The 20,090-nt window shown below is 30.9% G+C and overlaps 2 protein-coding genes across 2 annotated transcripts in view; both read left to right on the top strand.

The window, feature by feature from the left end:
* The window catches only part of LOC141325753 (protein NLRC3-like), a 156,529-nt gene extending 155,616 nt beyond the window's left edge, over nucleotides 1–913 (top strand). The window contains exon 6 of the mRNA XM_073834493.1: nucleotides 76–913. Within this exon, the coding sequence (XP_073690594.1) occupies nucleotides 76–623 (548 nt within the window). The 3' untranslated portion in view covers nucleotides 624–913. The remainder of the gene's footprint in view (nucleotides 1–75) is intronic.
* Nucleotides 1–20,090, top strand: part of gfra4a (GDNF family receptor alpha 4a) — a 404,626-nt gene that overhangs the window by 226,025 nt on the left and 158,511 nt on the right. The window lies entirely within an intron of this gene.

Here is a 20,090-nt window from a genome sequence, read left to right as displayed (position 1 = left end):
CACATATATATATATATATATATAACACACAGCTGTAGTGATTGCTGTTGTAAATGTCTCTGTTCTTGTGTTCAGGGGCCTGTTTTCTCACACTGGATCCAAACACAGCAAACACTGAACTCAGTCTGTCTGAGGACAACAGAAAGGTGACACGTGTGGAAGAGAATCAGCCGTATCCTGATCATCCAGACAGATTTGATGTGTGTCAGGTGTTGTGTAGAGAGAGTGTGTGTGGACGCTGTTACTGGGAGATTGACTGGAGAGGAGTATATGTGTTTATATCAGTGTCATATAAGAGCATCAGCAGGAAGGGAGCGGGTCATGAGTGTGTGTTTGGATCTAATGATCAGTCCTGGAGTTTGAGCTGCTCTCCTCACAGATACTCATTCAAACACAATAACAGAGAGACTGATCTCCGTGTGAAGCCCATCATCTTCAGTAGAACAGGAGTGAATGATGTCTATAGAGTAGGAGTGTATGTGGATCACGGAGCAGGAAGTCTGTCCTTCTACAGCGTCTCTGACACAATGAGCCTCATCCACACAGAACACACCACATTCACTCAGACGCTCTATCCTGGGTTTAGGGTTGGTCTTGGATCATCAGTGTCACTGTGTTGCTGAATGAGAACAGACTGATGAGAGATTGTACCCATAATGCTTTGAGCTGATGATGAATCAGTAACAGTGAGATGAGTCTCTTCATCACATTAATACTGCAGCTCAACTTCTGTCACTCAAATAACAGAATAAATGTGTGATCAATCCTCATATAGACAGTCAGATCAGTGTGTGTCTACATTTGGGTTTTATTCTAGTGTCTCATCAATCATCTTAGCACTATTATTATTATTACTATTAGGATGTTATTCTGTTGTTTCTGCTCATAAATAATAAACACTATCACAAATCAACTTCAGATTTTAATTGATGTTTGTGTCACGAATATAATCCATTCCTCACATTATAAAATATCACATTAATCACAGCAATTTCATCAAATATATTCTAGATAAAGTACAGCTGTGTTTCATTATAATGGGATCTTTTATTTATTCATATTTATTTATTTTATACCAGATTAAAAAAAAAAACTCTTATTGCAATAATCACAATAACTCTTATTACATTACAATATTGCACTGTAATAAGTATTTAATAATTAAATAAAATTGTTTTGGTTATGATTTAAATTGCAGCAAATATTATGAGAAATAATTGCAATTATCATAAACTGAAAATAATAAAAAATACTAATAAATTTGTATTGTAATTGTATTTTTTTTCATTGAAACAAACCAATAAAAAAAATCATATTGAATAATATTATTAGAATATTTATTTAATAAAAAGTCAGAATTAAGAAAGTCTAAATATTAATTGTATTTTATTATTATGATGATAACAAAAAGATTTTGTAATTGCAGGAATACTATTGTAATAAAATAAAAACAGAAGACTATAATTAAGATTATTATTATTGTGATACAATTGATTAACAGCAATTGTATCACAATTATTATTATTATTATTATTATTATTATTGCTACTATTAATTAACTGTAATTATAATAATAATAATGTAAAAAATACAACAAATATTTAGGTCATTATTATTTAATTATTAAATTATTTAAATAATTATCAAAACGTTATTTTTATTTTACAGTACAATTGGATTATTGCAATCATAATATATTTCTTTGCTCAAATAAAATAATTGTGATATTATAAAATCTTAAATATTTTGTTATTATTATTATATTATTATTAATACTGACATTTACTTTACAGTGCAATATGATTACTGAAATATTAATTTAATTAGTATTTTTAAAATAATGTAATTACATTATTAATAGTAAAACATTTATATAAAATTAAAAATAACCAAAATATGTAATACTATTTATCAAATATTTAGGTCATTATTATTAAATTATTTAAATTAGCATCAAAACTTCATTTTTTATTTTACAGTACAATCGGATTATTGCAATTATAATACTTTTCTTTGCTTAAATAAAATAAAAAATAAATTATGATAATATAAAATAATCTTAAATATTTGTTATTATTATTATTGTATTATTATTAATACTGACATTTTACTTTACAGTGCAATATGATTACTGAAAAAGTAAGAGTTTTATTGATTTAATTAGTATTTTTTTAAATAAATGTAATTACATTATTAATAATAAAAAAAACATTTATATAAAATTAAAAATAACCAAAATATGTAATACTATTTTATTAGAACATTTTATTATAATTTTAATAATAACAAATGCTAAGAAAGAAATGTATAACAATTGCAATAATCCAACTGTACTGTAAAATAAAAAGGGAATATTTAATAATAATAAAAAAATCATAATTGCATTTTATTTAATATTATAACAATAATCAATAATAATAATAATAATAATAATAAATGTTGATTTAGATTTCAATATTATTGTTGCAATTCTAACATTATTATCATCCTCAAATAAAATTCATGTGTTGGTTGTTAATATTGTTAATAAATAATTATTGAAAATAAGATATTGCAATAATATGATTGCAGTGATAAGAGTTTTTGGTAACACTTTACAATAATGTGTGGTTTGTTAACATTAGTTCATGTATTAACTAACATGAAAGAAGAATGAAATGTACATTTATTACTATTTATGAATCTTTCTAAAGTTAGTTCAAATACAGTTGAGTGTTAGTTAATGTTAGTTGACAGAGCATTAACTAATGTTATCAAACACAACTCCTGATTTTAATAATGCATTAGTAAATGATCAAATTAACATGAAGATTAATAAATGCTGGAGAAGTATTAATCATTCATAGTTCATGTTCACTAATGAACCTTGACAAATGTTTTACTTGTCATTAAATACAATTATAATTAATATTATACATTCTTGATATTCTTATTATTATTGATTTTTTTTTTCTGATAATATGTAATTTAAAGTATAATAGCCGAAATAAGAATATTGCACTCTAAAATAAAATGTTAGTGTTTAATATTAATTAATAATTAATTAATTAAATAAGTCTTATTATAAGAATAAAGAAATGTTATGAATTATGTAATCCCATCATTCTGTAAAATGAAAAAGATACCATTAATAACAATTTAATTATATATTTTCATTCTTTAAATTATAACAAAACTTACAAAAAATTAAAAACATTTATATTATTATTATTAAATACATACTATTGTATTTTAGTACAAAAGGCTTATTGCAAATTACAAATTAAATGTGTTTGCCATAATTAAAAATAAATTATAATTAATATTTAGTTTTTCTTTACATTTTAAATATATCAATAAACAAATCAATAAAAACTCTTACTATTGTAGTAGTCAAGTTGTCACCAAATGAGAGATGAGGTCAGGGTCCAATATGCAGGGAAGGGAATATTTATTGCAACAATAAACAAATGAACAAATGAACAAATAAACAAACAAACAAAAGGCCAACAGCACAACAGGACACGATAAACAAGAGTGAGACTGGAGCAACAGTTCAAGGGACACGAAGACAATACCAACAGGAAACAGGAAGTAATGCCACCAGACAGAGTGTTGGGAGAGGGAGACTAATATAGTGCTAGGTGATAGGAGACAGCTGTGTGATCAGGAATGACAGGTGTTCGTGATGAGGCATGGAGTGTGGCGGGAAAAACAGCGACATCTAGTGGAGAAAGGAAAACACTGCAGCCCAAACCCATGACACATGTTGCACTGTAAAAATAAAATGTTCGTTTTGAATAATAATAATAATCAAAATACTATTTTTATTTGTTTTATTTTAACAATGAAGAAAAGTGAATGCTGTAATCCTATTAATTAATTAATTAAGCTTGAGAGAGCCAACTTACTGAGATGCTATTTTCTTCCTATCCAGAATGTTCTGACTGTATCTCCTCCTAGAGCTTTAACTCTACAAACTCCAAACTCAGTCCAGATCTTCAGTCTGATCTCAGCGGGTGTGCTGTATCTTTTCTAACTGATCCGACTTACGGTTTTCCTAAAAATCACGATTAAAACTGGGAAAAATCCCATTGACTTACATTGACGGAATGTTCAAATGAGCCAAGACTTTTCAAACTCCAACTGTCAAAATTCAAATTTAAACTCCCAGAATCCTTTGAGACTCAATCAAGCTTCCCTTCTATGAACTATATTTCTAATCCAATCAAACTCATTTAAACTCATCTATCTATCTATCTATCTATCTATCTATCTATCTATCTATCTATCTATCTATCTATCTATCTATCTATCTATCTATCTATCTATCTATCTATCTATCTATCTGTCTGTCTGTCTGTCTGTCTGTCAATCTATCTATCTATCTATCTATCTATCTATCTGTCTATCTGTCTGTCTGTCTGTCTGTCTGTCTGTCTGTCTGTCTGTCTGTCTGTCTGTCTGTCTGTCAAAATCATGCTAACAATATATGCTAATCATGCTAAAAACATGCTAGTAACTTGGTAATAATGCTAAAATCATGCTAGTGATTTGCTAGTCATGCTAGAATCATGCTAGTGACTTGGTAGTAATGCTAAAATCATGCTAGTGACTTGATAGTAATGCTAGAATCATGTTAGTGACTTGGTAGTCATGCTAGTAACTTGCTAGTCATGCTAAAATCATGCTAGTGATTTGATAGTCATGCTAGAATCATGCTAGTGACTTGGTAGTCATGCTAGTAACTTGCTAGTCATGCTAGAATCATGCTAATGACTTGGTAGTCATGCTAGTAAATTGCTAGTCATGCTAAAATCATGCTAGTGATTTGCTAGTCATGCTAGAATCATGCTAGTGACTTGGTAGTCATGCTAGTAAATTGCTAGTCATGGTAAAATCATGCTAGTGACTTGCTAGTCATGCTAAAATCATGCTAGTGACTTGATAGTAATGCTAGAATCATGCTAGTGACTTGGTAGTCATGCTAGTAACTTGCTAGTCATGCTAAAATCATGCTAGTGATTTGATAGTCATGCTAGAATCATGCTAGTGACTTGGTAGTCATGCTAGTAACTTGCTAGTCATGCTAGAATCATGCTAGTGATTTGCTAGTCATGCTAGAATCATGCTAGTGACTTGCTAGTCATGCTAGTAACTTGCTAGTCATGCTAGAATCATGCTAATGACTTGGTAGTCATGCTAGTAAATTGCTAGTCATGGTAAAATCATGCTAGTGACTTGCTAGTCATGCTAAAATCATGCTAGTGACTTGATAGTAATGCTAGAATCATGCTAGTGACTTGGTAGTCATGCTAGTAACTTGCTAGTCATGCTAAAATCATGCTAGTGATTTGATAGTCATGCTAGAATCATGCTAGTGACTTGGTAGTCATGCTAGTAACTTGCTAGTCATGCTAGAATCATGCTAGTGATTTGCTAGTCATGCTAGAATCATGCTAGTGACTTGCTAGTCATGCTAGTAAATTGCTAGTCATGCTAAAATCATGCTAGTGATTTGCTAGTCATGCTAGAATCATGCTAGTGACTTGCTAGTCATGCTAGAATCATGCTAGTAAATTGCTAGTCATGCCAAAATCATGCTAAACTTACACCTTTTTTATACTTTTAAACTTCTTTAAAATTCTCAAAACTTCTTTAAACGTCTGTTCCGGCTTTCTCCAGCCAACTTAAAGTTTGTCTTGATGATTTTTTTTTAAATCTAGTTATATATATTGTATTATTTGAATTATTAGTTTTACAGTTTTACAATACTCCTGTTGCAATGTACAATAAAGTTAGAATTTTTTATTAATAACAATAAATATATTAATAATAATAATAATAATAATAATAATAATGAGTAATTAACAAAATGTGTATTAATGATAATAATACAGAATTGTCTGAAGGTCAAGTGGAGCCTTAATTTAGTTGAAACTGAAAAATATGTTTATCGTACTTTTTTATTTATATTTAAATATACACAGCACACACACATACATTATGTAAACTAAAACTTTCATTTAGGATGTGATTAATCACGATTCATCATTTGACAGCACTAAATAAAACACTAAAAAAGATGCCATGTGGCCATTAATCATCACAGAAACCCTGAACATGCAAATGTGATAATTACTAATATATTTATTTTAAAACCTCAGCCATAATTGTATACTTAAAAGTATATTTTAATGAGTTTAAAAAGACAGAAATACATGCTGATGATTGAAATAAAAATGAATGTGTTCATCAGATGAGTTGTTGAAACCCTTCCTAAACATGAAATGATTTTTGTAAATCCAGTGGTCAAATGAATAATGCTGTTTTTTCAACTGTTCCACACACAATCTTTATTTGTCACAGTTTCTGAATCCTGACACATGTGAAACCCGTGGTATATTCCCATGTCAAACATATATTATAAACCTGCTTGAGCAATCCTGTGATTGTCAAATGACTCAATATTTCACTCAATATACACTCAATAAATATAATACATATTTAATCCTGTTTAAGACTTCAGTTGTGTAGTAAAACAGTTTTATTGAGCAATCCTTATACACTATTCATATGATGAAGAATTTCAATCAAAAACTACAGTCTGAAGCATTGATATAAATCTTAAAGGGACAGTTCTTCAAAAAGGGAAGTTCTAAGACCTTCATTCATCTTCAGATCACAAATGATTTCTGTGGTGAAATTCGAGTTTTCTGACGCTACATTGACATCAATCCCATAAATGTAGTAAGAACATCATTACAATAGTTGATGTGACATCAGTGGTTCATCTGTATTTTAGCTCAAAGAAAACACAAATAATGAGTTTATTCAACAATGTCTTCTCTTCCATGTCAGTCTGATGTCCGTACTACGTCTTTAGGCCTGGGAACATTTGCATTGCTGTCTATGTAGGGTTAGAAAGCTCTTGGATTTCTCCCAAAATATCTTAATTTGTGTTTTGATGATGAACGAAGGTCTTGCAGGTTTGTAACGACATGAGGATGAGTAATTAATGACAGAATCTTCCATTCTGAGTGAACTATCCCTTTAATAACTGGGAATGCACCATTGCACATTTGTTCATGAATAATAAAAAGTGACTCACAATATCACAGTTCCCATGACATGAAGTTAATGAACCTGAAAGTACACAGAGAGCCACTATTAAGAACAATGAACACAATATTTATTAGTCTCTTTTGTAATTGTGTTGTATTTAGACCTAACAGTTTGAGTCCTATTTCTTCTGAAGACATGAGTTTGGTCATGAACTGGATTTGTGTCATTGTCTGTAAGGACATCTCCAAACTCATCAGACTTGTCCTCAATTAATAAATGATAAAAAGAGATACAAAACACAAATCCATAGTTTCCAAAATAGTAGTGTTCAATGTAATTACTTATTCAAACTAATCAATGATATTTGTTCTCAATTTAAAATAGTTTTTGACAAATAATTTGACTAAGACTGAGCTAAACTAAGCTAAAGTTCACACAGAAAAAGAAAAGTCAGTCATTATTTACTTTCACGCCAAATGGTCTTTCTTTTTGACACCACAAACGGGGAAATTAAAACATGGTGAAAGTCAAACTCATTTATTTTTTTATTTGTCAAATATTCAGTTGGTCTGGTGTGGAGGACAGCTTTATGAGATATATTTGCTCAACACAGGAAAGATTGTCAAAGTTTGAAGGTTTAAAACACGACACAAACATGACTCTGAAAACTCAAAAGTATTACTGGTTTATTGTCTTTCATGAGATGAAGATCTCCAGACAAGAACAAGGCAAGAACTTGCACTGACAGCCAGAAAACAACATCTATTCACCTCAGAAAGGAAAATATGTGCAGCATTTTCTAGGAGCTGTGTGTTGTATGTGTGTCATTGACTGAATTTAGGTTTTTCTGTGAGTGGTCCATTAAAAACAGGCAAAAAACAGATATAGTAGCAGATGTAGTAAAACCAATCCAACACTGACAAACTGAATGAACAACAGTATGAGTAAAACACTTCACTGTAAACCCGGATAAGTTGAATTTACTTAAAAAATTTGAGGAAACCGGTTGCCTTAAAAAAATAAGTAATGTGTAATGAAAACCTAAGTACATTTAACTAAAAATGTTAAGTACATTAAACTCAATTCAAAATTGATTTAACTCGACATGTTTTGCCAAGTTAACTACTTTGCACAATTAATACACTCAATATCTTTAGTATAATGTACCAAATACCTAGTTGTAGCTTACTTATCTTTCTTCCCCTATAGTTAATTTATTATCATTAAATTGTTATTTCAGTTTTAAATCTGGTGCATTATAATTACATATTCAGATCAAGAAAACAGATGAAACATTTGTTGAAAACACCCCGGTTAGGAGTAAAATGCTTTATTGTGAACATACACATTACAGGTTGTTTTTCATGTATCTGGGATAGTCCAGGTGCATGGCATATATCAGTCCAAAACGAACACAGAAGGCCTGAGGAAGGTTGGCCAGGTCATCCATCACCACATTCCCTTCCAAGATGATTCCCACTTTGGACGGGTTCAGCTTAAGGTTTTCTTCACCGATGAAAAGCAATCCCACTGGAGTTTGCAATCCCACAAGTCATTGTCAGCTGTGTCCTTACAGAGAAAAAAAAAAAAAAAAGTACAATCGTGTGTTAGTTAGCACATACATTTTCAAAATGTTAACAATAAAAATACCCTAAGAAGAAACAGTCTACACTGACATATATTAAAAGACACTCTGTTCATACAAGATATGAGGCCTGGCTTGTTCAGATTCCTTTTCACTGTACAATTAACATCAACATATTTAATGTTAACTGAACCCAAAAATTTTCAGCCATGTTTTTTCAGTTAATTTCATACCACTGATTAAACATACAAACAATTTTATGGTAAAAAAAAAAACAAAAGTCAAAGTCTGAAATTCTGAATAAATATGTAGCACATAGTCCAGATTAATGGTTTGAAAATAAAATAAAAAACAAAGAACATGCATCTATGAGGGGCCGTGCAATCCATAATTCATTCTGGTACTCACACACACACACACACACACACACACACACACAAACATGCATTCTCCTCACACACACACATATTCTTAACTTACCAGATACAGTAGGCTGTGGTAAACCGCGTAAAACAGCCGCACGTGTTCCCGCTATCTTCATGGAAAAAACGCCGCTTGCATCAGCCGGCCAGGTGAAAGCCTAAAGGCAGTGAAACTGGTTAAAATCGTGTTTTTACAGCACGCGATCAGCAACTCGCGTGAAAAAAGTGATCTAGCGTTAGATATCGATTAACTGTGGATAAAAAAAACAATGAACCGGTAAACGTAAAAAAAATGTTTCCACCGCTGCCCCAAACCCTTCCCCCCACAGTTAGCTAAATATACATTACACAGGTAAGTTAGCCAGTGTCTAAAATGTCCGTCGAAATGGCGAAAATTTAAATGAGGTTTTTACAGTTAAACTCACCTTCCAGTTCCTCGCCAGCAGTGCCTGAATCCACACAACCGCAACAAAGACAGTAAACTTCGACTCAGTGCTTGGCTGAAATCAGTTTTGGACTGTTTTTGTTTTGTACTATATGTCTGTATTTATTTGTGTGTAGAGCAGGCTGCAATAAAGATTGTTAAAATAAGGAAACACACACACATTGATACCTTGAGCAACTGATCATGTCACTGGGAAGAAGAGGTGTGGTCTGTTCAATAACTTTTCAATTTAAGCTTATTGTACTTCAAATTATTTGCACATTGGACTATGCCAACTAATTAGTAGAATATACTTAAAATTATAAAGTAATACCATCAAACTTTTTTGTTTTAGTGCATTATGCTTGAATATTTAAGTAGAAACTAAATCCGGGCTAACAGTGTTCTGTATTTGATGAAGTGGGACTGTCAGGAAACCAGCTTGATGAAGAGTATTGTTTTTCATTTGTCAAGTCCATGTCTTAAAGAACTCAGGCCATCATAAATGCCAGAAGAGGAGCAACAAAGCAGTCATTCAGTTTTTTGTTTGATGAGTCCATGTTTTCTTCCTCAACATTGAATGATCCATAATTTTGTCCTGTCCGTGATATGAAAAATAATGGTCCATTAATTCAAAGAGCTTAATCTGATTTGTTTGAGGTGTGTTTGACAAAACCAGAATGTTGAATTAGAAAACCAAATGTGGTTTGTAGCTGCCAAAATGCTGATTTTAGGTCTAAAAATAAAGACTGTTTTAAAGTAACCAATCTGGTGAATCTAAAGTATCTAGTTGCAGCTCATTCTACCTCTGACCAGTTTAGCATTTTCTTCTCCTTTTTCAAAAACAGCTTTAATCCAGATGGAGTTGGAGAGCTTTGATCAGCCGTCTGTACATGTGCTGTTATTCAGAGAAAGCTCTCAGCTCCTGGATCTCAAACTCCTTCCACAACAGTTTTCACCAGTGTTTCCTCATGTGGCCATTAAAGTTAGCTTTACTTCTGTAACTACTGCCACACTGAACACATACCAACGGCTTCTCTCCGGAGTCAATTCTCATGTGGATTTCAAGGCTTCTTTTCTCAGTCCATCTATTTCCACACTCCTGGCAGGTATACAGCGTCTCTCCGCTGTCAGTCTTCATATCAAACGGAAGCCTTACCTTTTGACTGAAAGTGTTTCCACACTGTTGACAGCCAAAATCAATTCTAGCGCTCTCTTCTGAGAAGAAAACTTGGGTTGAGATTTTTCAGTCTAGAAGCAAATGAAAGAGTTTTCTTTTCCGTTTCATCCATTTCAGCCAGCATCAGGTCTAAGATTAAAAATACAAATAAAAGTTAACCTGAGTTTAATGGCAAGAGACACCAAAAAAAGATCAAGAAATTATTAAAATAAAATAATACACCAAACACCTGTCCCTCGTAGCTTAGTTAAACCCTATTTTATTTATTTATTTATTTATTTTATACATTTATGCTCATTGAAGTTGTTTATTTTATTGAAATGACAGACACATATTATTGCAATCTAAAATAGTGATTTATTCATGAGTTTATAATACTTTTATACATCAAGGATGTGTTAAATTAATAAAAAGTGATATTTTAAAGATTTATTTAATATTTATAATTTATTATATTTTTTATACTTATTTAAAATTATACACTACTGTTCTTATATTTAGGGCTAGTCATTTTGTTTAATTTTTTTTATTTAATAATTAATAATTGTTTTCAGCAAGGATGTGTTAAGTTGTTTAAAAGTGATAGCAAAGACCTGTATTGTTTAAAAAGATTTATATTTTGATTAAATGCTGTTCTTTTTAACTTTTTTAATCATAAAATCAAAAATCCAGTTTCAACAAAATGTTAAGCAGCTGTTTCCATCATAATAAATCAGCATATTGTTAATAAATCTGAATGATTTCTGAAAGATCATGTGACCGAAGACTGGAGTAATGGCTGATGAAAATTCAGCTTTGAATCACATGAATAAATTATATTTTATTGAAACAGAAAAATGCTTATTTAAATTGTAATAATACTTCTCAAGATGACAGTTTTTTGTATTTTTGTTCAAATAAATCCAGCCTCAATACACATGAGAAATGTCTGTGTTAGCATTAGATTTCATTTTATAGTGGCACCTGGTGTCTGAGGATTGTACCGCATAGGGGCTAAAGTTTTCGAAGAGAGAGAAAGAAATATGAATATATATTAGGACATAGGTTCATGAAGGATCTAATTCACTTTTATAGCTGTATTATATGACACTAAGGGCTGGTTTAACAGACAGGGCTTAGACCAGGGGTCTCAAACTCAGTTTAAAGAGTCTGGGTGAGGCTGGGCCACATCAGGTTTTCCACAAGAAAAGCTTTGTTAAAAAAAAAATCCAATCTGCTTAAATCTCTTTATTTTTATTTTTTTAACACAAAATAAGATGAAAAAATAAATAAAATAAGAATTAATAAAAAAATTAATAAATCAATCTTAATAATGAAAATAATAATAATTACATTTCGCTAGTCAGCTTCTATGTGGTTTCTTCAGTTTTCTATATCTGCTGTATTCCGGTTCAAAAGTCTGTATTAACAGTTCTTTAAACTTCAGCCTTCTTCTGAACATGAATGAAACATTGAAGAACATGAACTATTGTTCTGAACATCTCTTGCTGCTAGAGACCTGGCAGCGCTTCCTCTTCCAATTATTTATTAATAAACTAGTATTTTCTGAGTCAGTGTCTCAAAGATGAAGTTGACGATCCTGACTCGCCATCTGCTCACTGGAGGCGCTTTTTATGCCTAAATGTATCTTTATGAATTAGGCCTATAGCTAATGAAAGACTTTTGTTCGTTTTATAGTAGTGAAGTAATAATTTAAAGTAAATTTATTACTCGTACATTTATATACAAAAATGAAGTTTCAAAGGGCACTGGCACCTCCATGTCCTGCTTTCACTCTCCGCTTAAACGATTGGATATGCGCCTAATAGCACACATTTATCTAGGTTAAACGAATAAACTAATATTGTGATATGCTTTAAGTTTTTTTATATCTATTGATTTTAATTTAAATCGTGATGACTTGAGTAGGCTAAATTGACTCCAAACAGACCCCCCTTCAGACCCCTCTACATCTATTACATCTCAACAGGCTGAACCTGATGAAGTGGCACGAGCTGTAGTTCATGTTCTCAGACTGCAGACAGTAAGGCAAAGAGGAGAGAGCTTCATGCCTGGGATGCAGTCAAGGAGGACATGCTTAAGGTGTGGTTTGAATGTTCAGCACCAATCACTACCCAGTGTGTCGTCTGCCTAGAATATGCCCATTATAGGTGCATTGAGTGCAGCACCACTGCAGTGTTTTGTGAGGCTTGTCTGAAGAGGACTCACAGAAATCCTCTGCATCTTCCTGACAAGTGGACTGTAAGAACAACAGCATGCAGTCATACATACAAACAGCAAACTCACAGTAATTACAAACAGATTCATTAGATACTTCCAATTCTTTTAGCACTACGTAGTATCAACTGTTTTAAAAACATTGTTAGAGCTATCAGTCTTTTTTACAGAAGGCCTACTATGAGCCATCCTCCCTGGGGTTATTCCTCTATTTACCTGAAGGCCATGATACCCATGCTGTGTACACAAAGGACATGAAGGCCATTGTCAGCACAGGTTTGTCATTTTACATACGATACAAAATGTTAATTTATTTAATTTTCTTGACAGGTTAAGGAATCTAATTCTATTTCATGTGGAATAAGATATATGTGATTATACAATAATGATAATATAATATAATAATATATTATTTCCTATAAGGTTTTAATCAAATTTGTGAAACATTTTTGAAAATTCTAATCTGTGTCTGTTTGCTGATTCCAACAACAACAAACATTCCCCCAGTTTCCCAGACAAGGCTTAATCTAGTCCTAGAGTAAAGTGCATGTTTGAGCTGTTTTAACAGAAAGCTTATTGTACTGGTATATCTTAAAATATGTCAGTGCTATAGTTTTGTCTCAAGATAAAAAACAGTAATGTTTCTTGTAGTGTACGTTTATTAAAGTTACTTACATATCCTAATTGAACTTAAACCTAATCCTGGTTTAGGCTAAGCCCTGTCTGTGAAACATTAAGTTGACACACTCAGGTGATTTTATCCTGTGCTGATATGATAGTCTCTATAGTATTACTTGGTTATGTTTTTATTTTATTTTCCTCTTGTTATGTGTCAGGGCGGCTCTGCACCGTCACAGTCAGTATGTGTGCGTGTGAACCAGAAACCTGCACGCTGCTGAGGTATGAGCTCTGGCCAGCAACAGCCCACAAGCCCCAGACAGCCTTCTCCATCCCTCTGCTACAGCTCTTTGTGTGTCTGTCACTGGAGTGTCAGGTTTCTGTTGAGGGTTTTTGCAACACTCTGCGCTGGAAAAATAACCTCACACTTGCAGAGGTAAGTCAGTTTGCAGAGGTCAGTTTGAAGTCTTGTTTGTGAAGTGAACATCTCAGTTACTTTAATAGAACACTGACGAGTTCATATAGATGTGAAAATGACACCTTTCTTGATTGTACCTCACCATTAATTATAACAACTAAAAGTAAACAGTTCTGGAACATCTAGGATTGTATAGTTGCAAAAGTATTCTTGTTATTGTTCTATAAAATAACATCTTCTGAGTGAACCACCATCACCAGATGTTAGTGTAGGAAATAATGTGTTCACTGATTGCTGCTTATACCGCAGGTTAACACACTCTACAGAGCCTTGGTGGGAGAATCCAGATCCCATTTTAGGCATCACCACTTCAGAAAAAGAAGTTTGGTAGATATTTGGCCAGAGTTAGATGATGGACCATATGCCCAGCAGGTCCAAAGGTTGGTTCTAGTTCCATGGTTCTTGTTTGATTAACCTAATTGCATTTTCCATGACCCGGCATTGAATTGATATCTGCAAAATTAGTTATTTTTTGTATAAAGTATTATAATAAAATAGTAATAGTATAAATGTATAAACCTGGTGCAGATAAAAAAAGAACAGTATTTCTGTAAGTGTTTGTTTTCCAGACGGATGGAGATATGATTGTGACATTGGATGCCAACTTTGGCCTTGTGAGGAAGCAAAGCTCAGGTACAAGTGCGGTTGAGCCGTTACATGGAACCCGCATGTTTGTTGATGAAAAGGATGTAGAGGAATACCTGTTGTCTCATCTTGACAGCTCAAAGCCTCGCGAGGTTAGTCAAAGTCGTAGAATTTCATGGACTGAGTCCAACAAATATTTAACTTGTGAAAAAAGATCATTATTCCTCCCGTAAATCTATGTTTTCCCTAAATCTTTAGGACTGCAGTAACTTCAAGGCTGGCGACGTGCTGAGGTGGCAAAAACAAGAGAAGAAACTTGATGTTCCAGGAGTGTTTGGAGCCTCTTGTCGTCATGAAATGCCCCTAATGTTTGTCAACATGAGCCAAGGAGAACGGCAAGTCTATGCCACAGTAGTGACATCTATTGACCCAGTGTTCCAGAATGATAATTAACCTGTTTGATTCGACATGTTCAGAAAATGTGTACAATAGCATGACCCTAACATAAGACATATTTCATTTGTTTTTTCATTTAACATGTTTTTGTTTTTCAGTCACCAGATATAAACCTCATGGAATGTATATGGGAGATTCAAAAACATTAAAACATTTAAACTTTACCACTATTCTATAATCTTAATAAACAAACATGAAAATAGTTTGGATCATTTTGAGTGCTCTTATTGAGTATTTAGGTATTGAAATTGATGCTGGAGATTGTTTGTATTATTATTTTTTACTTTTCCATAGTATAAAGTGTCACCATTCTCATTTTTGTGTTGAAATAGATTAGCCTATCCCCTGTATGTCATCGATGAGCTACTTGAAGATGTGAGGACAAGAACATACACCTGCGAGTAGTCTATGACATTGCCTGTGTTGTTGTCTCACATTTGCACGCAAGTACTTTTTTTCTGTGTAAAACTGAATTATTGTTTTGAGAAAAGACACATTAACTCAAGATTGTGGCATACTGTGTTCAATCAGAAATCAGGGGAGGACATACCACACAACATCTCTTTGGCCAAACCAGCATTTCATGTTTATGGACACAAATTGCCCTGCCAGGTAATTCATTGACTTTATAGAGACATCAGGACCTGTGTCACACATCATTCACTCCTTGTTTGGCCTCCGTTTTCCTGTCTGTCAACTGCACAGCTGAAATTAAGGAGATATGCTGAAAAGTTGCACCGTTTAGGACAATAAAGTGAAAACCTCTTATCTCAAATCTGTCTGGGTCAAAATAATCACTATAAGCAGATAATTGTTTTCTTTATTTTTCATGCAGATTACATTTGTGTAATTATTACATAAATATAACAATGATAAAATGAACCGCTTCGCTATTTTTTACTGATTTAAAGATTAAAATAATACAAGTTGCACCAAGGCCCTCTTCTGCTCCAAGCCCTGTCTGAATGGTCAGAGTAAAAGCTACTCTACTCACCTAACCCCAGGTAAAAAAAAAGTGCACTAAAATGCACTTTATTTAAGTATACTTAGTACACTTTTCAGTAATGTACTAAAAGTGCTCTATTTTCGCACACTAATTTTGTACTTAATGTACTAAAAGATAGTATTAAGTATATGTTAAGATAAACTTAATACCATCTAAGTGTACTCAACTGTGCTATTTTGAGACACCCTGAAATTGAACTAAAATGTGCTTTTAACATACTATATCTGTATTTTAAAAAATATATTTAGTTAAAACTAGAAATACACTTGAACCCTATTTTTAAACATTTATAAATATATTTAAGACTAATTTAAAGTATAATAGTAATATATTAAAAGAATATTCAAAATGTGAAAAAAGTGTGCTAAAATACACTTTAAGTATACTTAGTACACTTTTCAGTAATGTACTAAAAGTGCTCTATTTTCGCACACTAATTTTGTACTTATTGTACTAAAAAATAGTATTAAGTATATGTTAAGATAAACTTAATACCATCTAAGTGTACTCAACTGTGCTATTTTGAGACACCATGAAATTGAACTAAAATGTGCTTTTAACATACTATATCTGTATTTAAAAATATATATTTAGTTACAACTAGAAATACACTTGAACCCTACTTTTAAACATTTATAAATATATTTATGACTAATTTAAAGTATAACAATAATATATTAAAAGAATATACAAAGTGTGAAAAAAGTGTGCTAAAATACAATTTAAGTACACTTAGTGCACTTCCCTAATGTACTTAAAGTGCTCTATTTTCGGGCACTGATTTTGTACTTAATATACTAAAAGTTATTCTTAAGTACTCCTTAAGATAAACTTAAGATCATCTAAGTGTACTCAACTGTGCTATTTTGAGACACCATGAAGATGAACTAAAACGTGCTTTTAACATACTATCTCAGCATTTCCAAAAATGTATTTTGTTACCACTTATAATACATTTGAAACATATTTCATAAACCTTTAAATATACTAATTATACATAAAAAATAAACTTACTGATTATTTAAAATACAATAATAATATATAACAAATGTATACAAGGCGTATTTATAATGTATTGCCCACATGTTTTTTATTAATAAAAAATACACTTATTAATTATTTAAAATACATGAATAATATATAAAAAATGTATACAAAGCGTATTTATAATGTATTGGCCACATATATTCATTAATAAAAAATACATTTGTTGATTATTTAAAATACATGAATAATATATGACAAATGTATACAAAGCGTATTTATAATGTATTGCCCAAATTTTTTTATTAATAAAAAATACACTTGATGATTATTTAAAATACATGAATAATATATGACAAATGTATACAAAGCGTATTTATAATGTATTGCCCAAATATTTTTATTAATAAAAAATACACTTGATGATTATTTAAAATACATGAATAATATATGACAAATGTATACAAAGCGTATTTATAATGTATTGCCCAAATATTTTTATTAATAAAAAATACACTTGATGATTATTTAAAATACATGAATAATATATAATAAATGTATACATAGCGTATTTATAATGTATTTTTTATTAATAAAAATATGTGGGCAAGACATTATAATTACGCTTTGAATAAATTTATTATATATAATTGATATATTTTAATTAATTAATAAGTGTATTATAATGAATAAAAATGTATGGGCAATACATTATAAATACGTTGTCACGAAACGTGTAGGAAAGCAAAAAATAACGTCTTCAATAAAAAGTCTTCAATAAATCCTCAGGCAGAGTAACAATAGACAGGAATGGCGGGAGAAGACGTGCACACAACGAAGGAACATAGGTGTAACGCTTGTAGCCGGACAAAGAAACAAGGAAATCAAACAAACTTATAAAGGGGAGATAATTACAACAACAGGTGGAGGGGATCACACTAATGAGCAGGAAGACCAAAAAAGGGCATGGGAGAAACCAAACAGACAGTCCAATGGGGGAAACACTGGGAAAAACCAAGACAAACAGTCCAAGGGCGTGACATACACTTTGTATACATTTATCATATATTATTCATGTATTTTAAATAATCAACAAGTGTATTTTTTTTTGTAATAAAAATATGTGGGAAATACATTATAAATACGCCTTGCATACATTTGTTATATATTTATGTATTTTAAATAATCAACAAGTGTATTTTTTATTGATAAAAATATCTGGGCAATACATTATAAATACGCTTTGTATACATTTGTTATATATTATTCATGTATTTTAAATAATCAGTAAGTTTATTTTTTATGTATAATTAGTATATTTAAAGGTTTATGAAATATGTTTCAATCCTATTAGAAGTGGTAACAAAATACATTTTTTGGAAATGCTGAGATAGTATGTTAAAAGCACATTTTAGTTCATCTTCATGGTGTCTCAAAATAGCACAGTTGAGTACACTTAGATGATCTTAAGTTTATCTTAACATATACTTAAGAATAACTTTTAGTATATAGAGTACAAAATTAGTGGCCGAAAATAGAGCACTTTAAGTACATTAGGGAAGTGCACTAAGTGTACTTAAATTGTATTTTAGCACACTTTTTTCACACTTTGTATATTCTTTTAATATATTATTGCTATACTTTAAATTAGTCATAAATATATTTATAAATGTTTAAAAGTAGGGTTCAAGTGTATTTCTAGTTGTAACTAAATATATTTTTTTAAATACAGATATAGTATGTTAAAAGCACATTTTAGTTCAATTTCATGGTGTCTCAAAATAGCACAGTTGAGTACACTTAGATGGTATTAAGTTTATCTTAACATATACTTAATACTATTTTTTAGTACAATAAGTACAAAATTAGTGTGCGAAAATAGAGCACTTTAAGTACATTAGGGAAGTGCACTAAGTGTACTTAAATTGAATTTTAGCACACTTTTTTCACACTTTGTATATTCTTTTAATATATTATTGCTATACTTTAAATTAGTCATAAATATATTTATAAATGTTCAAAAGTAGGGTTCAAGTGTATTTCTAGTTGTAACTAAATATATTTTTTTAAATACAGATATAGTATGTTAAAAGCACATTTTAGTTCAATTTCATGGTGTCTCAAAATAGCACAGTTGAGTACACTTAGATGGTATTAAGTTTATCTTAACATATACTTAATACTATTTTTTAGTACAATAAGTACAAAATTAGTGTGCGAAAATAGAGTACTTTTAGTACATTACTGAAAAGTGTACTAAGTATACTTAAATAAAGTGTATTTTAGTGCACTTTTTTTTAACCTGGGAGAATTACCACACTCAAAATCAGTTTAAGTGTTAGTGCTAATAATGCATTCATATTAAGTGTACTTAAGTACAACTTTTGGGAAAATGTACTTCTACTACAATACATTACTAATAGATTTTTAATAAAATAAATTTAATGTAAACTTAAAATTACCACACTCAAAATCAATTTAAGTGTTAGTGATAATAATGCATTCATATTAAGTGTACTTAAGTACAACTTTTGGGAAAATGTACTTCTACTACAGTACATTACTAATAGATTTTTAATAAAATCAATTTAATGTAAACTTAAAATTACCACACTCAAAATCAATTTAAGTGTTAGTGATAATAATGCATTCATATTAAGTGTACTTAAGTACAACTTTTGAGAAAATGTACTTCTACTACAATACATTACTAATAGATTTTTAATAAAATCAATTTAATGTAAACTTAAAATTACCACACTCAAAATCAATTTAAGTGTTAGTGATAATAATGCATTCATATTAAGTGTACTTAAGTACAACTTTTGGGAAAATGTACTTCTACTACAATACATTACTAATAGATTTTTTATATATTAACTTATTTTAAACTCAAGATTAGTATGTAAACAGTGTACTAAAAATCAACTAATGTTTAAAGCATTTAAAGCACACTTTTGAAAAACACACTAATAAAACTCTTTTGGATGTTTTTTCTGTAGTGTACTTTATTGTAGTACACTAAAAAATTATTTAAGTATTACTGGTATTTAGTATACTTTTGTCAAGTGTACTAAAGTCCTACTGAAGT

This window comes from Garra rufa, chromosome 2 (genome assembly GCF_049309525.1).
Source record: "Garra rufa chromosome 2, GarRuf1.0, whole genome shotgun sequence".
In the NCBI taxonomy this organism is placed as follows: domain Eukaryota; kingdom Metazoa; phylum Chordata; class Actinopteri; order Cypriniformes; family Cyprinidae; genus Garra; species Garra rufa.
This window is presented reverse-complemented; position numbering and strand designations above follow the sequence as displayed.